This window comes from Dipteris shenzhenensis, chromosome 8, assembly GCF_047967505.1.
Source record: "Dipteris shenzhenensis isolate YYH24624 ecotype China chromosome 8, Dip_SZ_1.0, whole genome shotgun sequence".
Taxonomy (NCBI): Eukaryota; Viridiplantae; Streptophyta; class Polypodiopsida; order Gleicheniales; family Dipteridaceae; genus Dipteris; species Dipteris shenzhenensis.
Genome location: NC_141603.1, coordinates 17,954,973 through 17,965,955, shown reverse-complemented (window position 1 = coordinate 17,965,955; position 10,983 = coordinate 17,954,973). Strand labels below are relative to the sequence as shown.

Genomic DNA, 10,983 nt, shown 5'->3' with positions numbered 1-10,983 from the left:
CCCTAAGGTGAATTCAAGAACTAGCATGTACCACCATGATTTGATGCTAACACACGAACTCAAAACCACACCATGTTCGTTAGCTGTCAAGAACAAAATGGACAATCTTCTATAGTATACCACTAACAAAAATATATATACTTTCCCATATGTCACATAAGATCTTGTATTCCAACGGGTGTATTGACGCAAGGTTTTTAGTGAACCTTGTTTGACATGGAGTAGCCATAATTTAGCATGAGTAGTTCCTAATGGCTATTGGAATTGGATGAATAGGCTAGGAGATGGTCATGCTAGTAGCCATAATTTACCATGAATATTTCATAATCAGCTATTGCAATTGGATGAATAGCCTAGGAGATGGTTATGCTTTGGATGGCATGTCCCCCATCCCTTAAGTAATGATGTGCCAAGATTGATTACTCCAATCACCTCCTTTTAGCATAAGATTAAATACTTGCACATTTTGGATTTCCCTTTACTGTTGTGCCATGCAATATTTTTCCATGTGCTTGAATTTATTACGATTGAACATCCCCATCGTCCTAAAGAACCATGGTTTGGAAATTTTATTGGAATGTGTGATTGTATTGGACATTCTAAATTGAACCAATCTACATTGGCAACAGGTGGTCTGTGCTTAGGGTTGGGAGGAGCCCAACTGAGGCTTTTCTCCTTTTTATTTATAACATATAAATGAATATTGCATGGATTTTTGCCTTTTGAAATATTGTTCATTATTCGTGAACTATTTAACTTCTAAGAAAGAGTTGAGTCCTAGATCTCTTGTTCTTCCAACTAACTCAGGTCACAATTTTGACTAGAAGAAGTGGATTTTAATCCTTCAACCATTTTCAGATCAATTAGCAAAAGAGAATGCATGATCTGTCCTAGAAGCATGCCGCTAGAGTAAATAATTCAACCTAACTCTAGATTGTTTAATTGGTTCCAATGCATTTGTCTCATTAACTCAATTTAAACAATAGTTGATTCTGATGCATCAATATTTCCAGAAAATTTTAAGAGGGGTGTCATGAATGCTTGTTAGGTGGTTTTAGAGCCCTCGTTCAACTAGATATACCATCTTATTGGGCTATTAATTAGCATCTGCACTTTGTGCAGCTACCTTATTTAATCCCAATTGTGATATTCAATGATGTGCCAAAACTAGTTTAAGCCTCCTTAGAGGGAATACACTTGAAGAGTATCAACCAAACTTTTCAATGGCTGATGATGCATTCCTTATTTGTGGGTTGTTCGTTCATTCATGCTTTTGTTTAATTGTGTGTTTTAGGTGGAGTGTATACTTCAAATTTGAAATCGATATGAAAGCATTCCAATGCAGGGCTGGAATCTAAAATTTCAAGCTCTCTTGGCTGGCATTTGACTACCAGGGAGCCCGATTGAGCCAGCTCTCAAGCTCCAAGGGCCTTACTTCGCCTCCCAACTGCTACACATGGAAATGTAATTCATGGCAAAGCCAGAATGCCTAACTCAATAGCTCCCTCTATCTCCAAGAGCATGCTTTAAGGAGGCAATGCGAATAACACAAATGTTGTAAGCCCGTAAAAACATGCCATAATGAAGTATAGCTTGGATTCGTCGCCTTAAATGAAGTCCCAAGTGCCAAAGGTCTACATTAATGCTTAAAGCTGATGGGCTAGTTGAAAGTCGACTCCATTAATGCTTAAAGCTGATTGGCTGGTCGAAAGTTGACGTAGACATTAGTGGACCAATGTGCTCCACTACTAGGGTAGTCGAAAATGGACTATGGAGAGTAGACCAATTATTAGGGAAGTCGAGAAAATCGATGAGCCAATGAGCTCGAAGCATTGACTTTGAGGTAAGGAGCTAATAAGAAAAAGACTTAAGAACACAAATGTCACAAAAGCCTTAAGAACATGCAATAATGAACTATAGCTTGTCCAGCATTGCATTGTCTGTTGCACTTTTTGTTGCGGCTTCTCTAGCTGAGATCGGAGGAGGATGGCTGGTCTGGAAATGGCGTCGAGAAGGTTGGCACTTGGGATTCTTCGCCTTGGGTAGCCTCATCCTTGTGGCTTACGGCCTCATCCCCACCTTTCAAAGACAAGATTTCGGTCGAACTTACGCTGCCTACGGTGGTTTCTTTATCGTTTTCTCCCTCCTCTGGGGCTGGGCTCTCGACGGAGATCGCCCAGATCGGTGGGATGCCGTGGGAGCTGCCATTGCCCTTGCTGGAGTTTGCATTATCATGTTCGTTCCCAGAGGTTCTTCTTGAGGATCTCCAACGATTTTGCTGCAATGATATGCACTGTATTTTGTAAAGTAAGAACCCTATTTTGTCATAAGCTTACCTTGTGTATTCTGTAATTTACATGCCGGGACTAGCAAGTTCCAAAGAATTCTTTCTATCTTCTCACTAGAATTCGCTCACCTTTTTATTGATCATACTTTCAAAGAGTAGTGTAAATTGTTCGATCTAATCTGAACTGACAAGTAAGGAGGCGAGAGCCTTCCTTTAGTTGCAACGGCCTACGTTCAGGCATATAATCAATGCATTGTTGATCGTCGCTTTACGTATGCTCCTTCATCTAACATTTAAATCTAGTATCAGAGCAACAGAGCAACAGTTTGAATATCCTCCCCTTAACAGTGGTACCGTAGGAACTGTGGAGTTTTAGTAAAATTTAAATTTAAATTTGGTAACAGGGCAACAGTTTCTCCCCCTTAACAGTGGTAACCGTGGGGAAGAGAGAGAGAGAGAGAGAGAGAGAGAGAGAGAGCTCTGAAATGGGGAGGCAGGAGCTTGAAGATAGGGCGTCAAATCAATACATGAGGACAAATATGTGCAGATGGGGCTTTGATACTCTTTTCCGCAAGTCGTCCTATTTATCCCTTTGTAGCTTATTGTACCCCTAGTGAAGCAGCGAATGCTGCTTCTCAATCTACCAAGAGGTGGGGGTGCTCCTGAACATTTCTTTCAGGCTGCCATGATTTCCCATCGTCAGCTAAGCCCTTTCTTTTGATGACACACCCGATTAAGCTGTAATCCAATTTAGAATAAAGAGATGTGGCCCTCCTCATCCATGGGTGCAAGTACAAAATATACTTGCTCAGTCTGACCCACATGTGGTTTCATTATAGAGACATGAAACACATCATGAATTTTTCAAGTGGGTGGAAGCTTCAAGTGATATGCTACGTCCCCAACTCTTTGGATGATCATATAGTGCCATAACAAATGTGGGGCCAACTTGGTAACTGCATTCATTTGCATACATCTTTTTCTTGGTCTACAAGCTGTGCATTCTGTACGTTCTTATTGACTAATTACAAAAGAGCATCCAACGTTTTGTGACCATCTCTTGCTTGCTGGTTCTCCAGAGCCATGTCTGTTGTAGTGGAAGGCATCTCAACTATGCATCCATACATTGCCTTAAATATTCTTATTCCGATTAGGTGCTGTTATAACAGATTTCAGCAAGTCCAAGCCACCTCTGAGTCTCATGGTACAAGTGCCTCGGATAACCACAAATTTGTTCACCATCTCAGACCAACCATTAGTCTTATGGTGATATGCCATCTATATCACTGCATGGCAAAGACTCATATGAAGATTGAGGTGCATGTTTGGGTGCCATGATACCTTGTCAATGCATGCCACCTTGGTCAAAAAGAAAAGTAGGACAGTTCTTTGCCCAAATGTTGTGACACCTCTTGGGTCATGTAAGCGTTGATCCCACCTAGCATGCTCATCATCAAGAAGCTCCACAAGCACATAGCCATTGGCTGTCTTCATGGAGTCCACTTTGTACACCTCTTTGTGCCTTGCTGTCCTCTTTTGCCTATATTGGGATTGTTTATCGCTTCTCCATATATCCGCTGCATCTCTGGCTTTATGATCCTGCTCAAATGCAAACTGAAAGTCATCTTGATTATAGCTGCTATCTTCAGGCTCAAACAGCTCTAGAAGTTCTTGTGCTTCCTCAACATTCTAGCGATCTTCAGTCCTCACATGTAAGGCCTTCAACCTTGGGCTGTACCACTGAAATTTTCTCCAACTGTGACACTCATGAGGTCTTTGAAAGTTGCCCGTGTGTAGGGCTTCTAGGATGACATCCTCATCTCCAACCATGTGTGGGCATGGCGCATGCCATCAGTAAAGTTGCCATCATCCATTGGATATAGCTGAAACCCAGTATATCAGTATAGCTGCTTATCCTTGGGCACTGATGACAACCTAAGCATTGCTTTGCTTGCTAAATTTGTCTACCTTAAGTTCTTCAAAAAGATTGTTAGCTCATTTTTCTTCTCTTTCATTTTCTCTTTATTTTTTTGTAAAATCTTGGGCTTTAGACCATCAAAAATCTGAATTTGTACGATTGGATATCTTCTAAAGTTGAGAGCCATTTGTCTAGCTCATTAAGATCCTTGGTCTCTCTTGTGAATTTGTGAACCTTCAAAATATGTTGTGAGTGTCTACCACATGATTGTTCAACCAGGCCATTGCTATGAAAGACACATTAGGCCTGACCTCAGATCATAGGTTCATGTAAGCATAGTGCAGATCTGACAAGGCAACCTCAATGTCCCACTAGCCCCCGCAAACCCATGTGCTTATAGTGCTTAACATATGGCATCATTCTGCATAAACTTGTCTAGGCTATAGTTGAGGTGATGTAGATTCTATGTAGTGCATCTTGTCTGATTGGGATCAGGGCCAACTCCTATCATAGGCATTGTTCTGAAATAGAGCTGAAAATGAGTGTTAAGGGAATCTCTCAAATGGTGGTATAGTGAAGATTGGCTAATACACTCACAACCAGGTCAAGTCACTTTTGACCATGGGAAGCATGTAGCCCTTTGAGCAAGAATCAAATACTAATTAAACATACAGGTAGGAACCCTTAGGGTTGAGCTAGCAGCCATCTCCCAATCTTAGGCTTAGTACTTCGAGCCATCCTCGAGCCTCAGGTCTAAACTGCCATGAGATCTTGCTAGCATCAGGGTCAGATCATGCGTCCACATGACCTGAACAGGTCTGTCTAGAGGAGGCTCCAAGTCCTCAGACGTCGAATATTGAGCTCGTGGCTTATACTTTTAGGGCTAGCACTGGCTATCTTTAGTAGCTAGTCCTAACTTTAAGTTTCATGCATAAAGTAGCTATACTTAAGGCCACCCTTTTTCCTAATTAGCTTTGCTAATCCTAGAATAGGTGGGCCTTTCTTAGAGTAGCCCAATCTAGGGGCCTAAATCTCATCCATGCTAGCTCTTGTCTCAATTCCTTAGGTAGTCCCAATCCTAGTTTAGACTATGTCCTAACCCTAGATCCAATCCAAGATCATAGGTTAGCTTGGCTGAGAGATAGGAGGGAAAGGGGGTAGAGGGAGAGGAAGAGAGAGAGAGAGGAGTGAGGGGAAGAGAGATTGGGAGAGAGAGTAGGCAGCATGTAGGAGGAAGGAGGTGGGAAGAGATAGGATTAGATGGCAGACCAAAAGGTACATAGTAGGGGTTGGATGGGGACCTATATAGTCCCTCCACATTTTCCACCTAAAGGGCCTCAAAAGGGCCTCTAACTTGGCCCTTTTCCCCCTTCATTACAGCCATCCCTTCCCATAGAAATTTGCCCTCAAAATTTCACAGCATGGCTGTCCAAAAAGTGCAGCAAACAGTAACTACTAATCAATGCGGTAGGAGATAGGGGTGGTCCTGGACAATGCTTTCTGGCTGCCATGAATTTACATCCTCAGGGAGTCCCCGCCACTTGATAAGATACTCTACGTAGGCCTTGTTTTGGAGTACATGGTCTTTGAAACCCACGATGTGTTCCGGAACATAGAGGATGTGGCCCTCTTCATCCATAGGTGGCAACTCAGGAGAACATGGACATGCTGTCCAACATGTGGTTTCAGCAAATGCATGGAAACATCATGGATCTTGGAGGTATTGGGTAGCTACAACTGATATGCTACCTCTCCAACCTTGTAGATGATCCTGTAAGGACCGTAATACCTATGAGCAAGCTTTGTGTTGGTATTACCTTTCAGCGAGGCATAACGGTTCTTATGGAGATGCAAATGCACATAATCTCCCTCTTTGAAAGACAAATATCTCTTGTGCTCATCCGCATATTTCTTCTGCCTACAGTTCTACCCTTGTGGACAAAGCTGGGCATTTAAATCCATGCTGACTTTATTCAAAGATTTTAGCCAATTGCAACCCAGGACAGCATCTATTGGGCCCATATCCAATGCCAAGAGGTCCCCAACAAATTCATAATCCTCAGATAGCTTGATCCTTGCATCTTGGCAACAAAATTTATTGACCAAATGCTACCCATTTGCCACCTCTACTCTCAGCCCATGATCAATCTCAGTAGCAATCAGTCCGACCTTCCGTAAGGTCTTAGAATTGATGTAACTATGAGTGCTACCGCTGTCCACAAGCATGTGAACAATCTTGCCATTAATTTGTCCTTTCCAATCTGATAGTTTTAGCACTTTTGGCACCCATCAAGGCATGAAAAGAGAGAGCATAAATTGTTTGTTGCGCATCCCAATAGATCTTCTCCTTGTCCACAGGAGCATTTCCATTTGCATCCTCCTGTGCAAGAAAAGGCATAGCAACCTGATGCTCCACATGAAAGACTTTAGGCCAACGGCCTTGCATGTTACATGTGGGCTGAGTGTCATCAGATTGTATACCATGCAGATTATGTTCATTAGCACCACCGGGATCAAAGGGAAAATCAGCCCCCTTCGTGGCTCCAACATTTGGAGCTTCTTCCACGACATGTGCACCCTTTGAATCATCATGAGTGGCATCCAAAGTTTTAGAAGCATCCATTAAATCCTCATCATCCGATATCTCAATAATCATGCTGAGTTTGGCAGTATCATTGTTACGCATTTTACAAACTTCTGCCGATGCTTAGGAGTCCACTTCTCACCACACTTAAAGCATAAGTTTACCCACTTTCTACTGTCCATAATAGCCATGGTGTGTTGTTTAAATTCTGATTTTTCATTTCCAACACTTGGCTTAGCTCCTGGCTTAGCATCAAATGACCTGTATGGCTTAGCATATGGCATTTTGCTGCCTGTAACAGTGGAAAACCTCAGAAATGGTGCTGCTGCTGATTTTCTTTCACGCCAATTAGTCACCTTAGGCTTCTTCTCAGCCTCATTTGCATTCCCATATGCTTTGCTCACTATCATCTTATACTTGCTGGCATATTTGGGCTCAAATACCTTTGCCAATTGGGCTGCACGCTCAATTGTTTGAGGGTTAGTGCCTTCACATCTGCAGCGAGAGGAGGACTCAATCCCTAGATGAAACGTAGCAACTTCCCTCTCTCAGAAACATCCTGTACAAACAAGGAAAGTCTCTAAAAATGCTGCAAGTACTCTTGGACAATACCAATTTGCGATAATGCATATAATTCAGCCAGATATTGCTCCAGTATGAGCAGGGATACAAATGTGGTGATCATCAACTCCTTGAACTCTTTCCATGTGGCCGGTCTCTAAGGTGAGTCCCTCATATAGCGCCACCAAGTATGTGCAATGTAATGAGCACCTGATATAGTGTGTAGAACCACAGAAGAAGGCCGATGGAGAAAGCTCAGGAAGGAAGGTCGTTGAGGAGGCTTCGAAACAGAGCCAAAATGACTCCAAATGGGGTTGTGAGAGGCCTTGAAAAGAGACCGGAAAAGACGATTTTTTCCCTTTTTTGGGGGGAGGGAAGGGGAGTTCCCTAAGTCACGTAAGATAGTTAGTCCACTGACCTAAAGACCTCTTGGGTAGTTAGGGCATTGTCTTAGGCTAACCTAACTAGGTTGCTTAACCCTAGCTAGCACTAACTTAACCTAGCCTCAAACTAAACTAAACCTAAACCTAACTTAACCCTCGTTACCTAACCAACCCAACTAACTAAACGTAATTGCCTAAACCTAACTTGACTAACCATATCTACTAACCTAGTTAGACTAACCTTAGAACTAGGCTAACTAAGGTTTGGAAAAGGGGCGGAAGGCGGCATCGAGGCGATAGAGGATGGGCGGCAAACATCAGAGGGGCAACGGTCGTCGGGTGTCAGGCTGCAGTGGAAATTAGCGGGGCAGGCAGACCACACTGCAAGATTGGCGACGATGGGCTCTAATGAGCTCTTGGCTCTGACGATGGGTGACGATGGGTGTCGACGGGCTCTGACAGGCTCTTGGCGACGACGGTCTCTTGGCCGTTTTAGGCAGCTCTTTTCGTGTCGGCTTGCAGAGCTTGGTGTTTGTTGTGAGTCGCGGGACGTATGGGAGCGGTCGTTTGTGTTGGTTGCATCTGCGTTTGGAGAGCCATCGCTTGGTGTTGATGGCACAATCGAGGCGTTGATGAAGCTCAAAGGCGTTTGCGCTGGTGGAGGCTATGGAGCTCGTTGTTCGCTTGCTTCAGGTAGGGTGAAGCAGTCGATTTAGGTCGTTGAGAGCATGGTCTGGTTGCTTGCTGCGTTGCAGGACTGAGACGTCGTAGGGATATGAGCGCAGTTTGCCAGTTGGGCGACCGTGAGAGCTGCTTTCGTCGATGGAGCGGCTGAGCCGTTGATGGATTCGTAGGAGGCGCCGGGGAGCAGTGTCTTGCAGCCCACAATCCTCATGGGATGTGCAGTTGATTTCGAAGCTGGTCGTCGACATTTTATTGCTTCATCTTGTAGTTGGTCTTCGCTATACTTGCTTGACGCTGAATTGCTTTTGCTTGCATGGAGTCCGTCCGGTATACAGCATTGAGAATGAGAAGCATAGGGCCCTTGGAAGGAGCTCTGATACCAATGCAATGAAGGAGGCCGAGGATGAATTGGTGAAGCTCCAGAGACGGCAGGAAAGGGGGAGAGGAGGGGAGAGGAAGGGGAGAGAGAGAGAGAGAGGAGGGAAAGGGGGTATAGGGAGAGGAAGAGAGAGAGAGAGGAGTGAGGGGAAGAGAGACGGGGAGAGATTGGGAGATAGAGTAGGCAGCACGCAGGAGGAAGGAGGTGTCTAAGAGAGAAGGGAAAGGAAGCTAATTAGTTAGCAACAGTGAGACAAAGAGGAGGACTGGGTTAATGAGCAATAGAGGGGAGGAAAGAAACAAAAAATTAGTGAGAAGTAGAGGGGAGGAAAGTAGTAACACAAGTCAGTAAGCAGTAGATTGGGGTTTGCAGCTAGTAGGGGGGGAGAGGACAAAGGTTAGCAGCTGAGGAGAGAGAGTGGAGCAGGTCTGTAGTAGCAACAAGTTAAAGGGAGCAGGGGTAGGATACAATAATATTTTCACACAAGTAGCAGGTAAAAGAAGGCAATTGGGGAAGGGAGGACATGAGGGATGGAAAGTGTGCAAGTTGCAACGAGGAAGAGTTGATGGGCTACTGCAATATGACTAAACACATATGGAGACATTTACTTGAGGATGATCACTCAAGGATACAAGATCACACAAACAGATAGAGGGGGAGAAGATGGGGGACACAAGGCAATTGGGGAAGGGTAGGACATGCCAGAGGGAGATGGTGCAAGTTGCAACAAGGAGCATCAACCTACTAGAATATGACTATGAAGACAACCAGACACCACAGCATCAAGACAGCTAGATAGACACAGATCTGAGGCATTTTTGTTTCTCACAAGATACATAGTAGGGGGTGGATGGGGACTTATATAGTCCCTCCACATTTTCCACCTAAAAGGGCCTCAAATGGGCCTCTAACTTGGCCCTTTTTCTCCTTCATTACATTCTGTTAAAGAATATCAGTGTTATAATTGTTCAATGTCTGCCATAGTGTACCACAATATACTTCTCTCTTAGATTTGGATTCTTTGTGGTATCTTCAAGGTAGTTTCTTTCTAATCCTTAAAAATTATCTCAATATGCATGGGTAAAATAGAGAAATATCACTCTAGTATAGCAGTAGAAGACCCAACATTCAAGTTGTTTCAAAAGAGAGTTTAATTGAGTATGCATGTGATTTTTAAGTTAGGAATATAATTTTGCATCTTTGTAGGAAGTGGTACATAAGTGTAAGAGGTTCATTTAGATTTTTGTGTTTTAAATAATTCATTCATTCTGTAAATTCTTTCTTTCATTTATACATATATGAGAGAGAGAGAGAGAGAGAGATTTTATTCTTGTTTTTTGGTCAATTTTGTTGCTTGGGAAACAGAAGGTCTTGGGTTCAAATCTTGGTTTTGGGTTCTTGAACGTTTGGGGAAGCCCCCTGTGGACACAATTTATGCAGAAAATAAATTAGGCTATGGAGAGACATAGGTTAATAAATGCATGAATAAATTAGGCCATAGAGAAACATAGGTTAATTAAAGTATAAATAAATTAAGCCATAGATAAAATAGCTTAATTAAGCCTCCATGCACCTAAACTAATTAATTAATTGAATTTGGTAGGAGAGGTGAATAGGAACCCATAACTACAGCTTATTAGAGGTGAATAGGTGAGTAGTACCATACCACTATAGATGATCTATGTAGGAAATCAATATAGTTATCTCGAGAGGTGGACCATTGAGCCTCTTTGGCATTGTGTGTTTCATATTGCAAATGAGGGTGGAGGCAACTACGATGTGCACATTAGGACAAAGTCGATGTATAACTGTCCCATTTCTAATAAAGGAAGCTCGCAAAAAAACCATAACTAGCTGCAAGCATTTGTATCATGTGTTCCTACATGTTTTGCGATCGCATAAGACCGAAGATATGCTCATTCATCACTAGCCAGCCCTTTCGGGCACACAGGTTGCCTCAATGCTTAGTCGACCAAGAATCAACGTACTATGAACCAATTCACATCTTTTGAAAGACTAGCTCAATCTCAAGATAGATTTTAGTTCCATAGAGAAAGTTGTTGATCTCATTGCATGTTTTTTTGAAACTCAATTTCATCACTAAACACTATCCATCTTGTTGATAGTTTGTTGGTCTAGAAGTTGAATAAGAAAAAGCAAAACGCTTGAGTGATTTCTTGGCATTGT

The 10,983-nt window shown here is 42.9% G+C and overlaps 1 protein-coding gene across 1 annotated transcript; it reads left to right on the top strand.

The window, feature by feature from the left end:
* The first annotated feature begins 1,889 nt into the window (after window positions 1-1,889).
* On the top strand, window positions 1,890-2,955 carry LOC147899208 (uncharacterized). The gene is made up of 2 exons (XM_087378672.1): window positions 1,890-2,307; window positions 2,835-2,955. Exon 1 carries the CDS (start codon window positions 1,910-1,912, stop codon window positions 2,258-2,260), a length of 351 nt encoding a protein of 116 aa, XP_087234798.1. The 5' UTR covers window positions 1,890-1,909; the 3' UTR covers window positions 2,261-2,307; window positions 2,835-2,955.
* Window positions 2,956-10,983: the final 8,028 nt, after the last annotated feature.

Excerpts from the sequence above, each read along its gene's own strand:
- LOC147899208 (XM_087378672.1), top strand. The coding sequence starts at position 1,910 with ATGAACTATAGCTTGTCCAGCATTGCATTGTCTGTTGCACTTTTTGTT.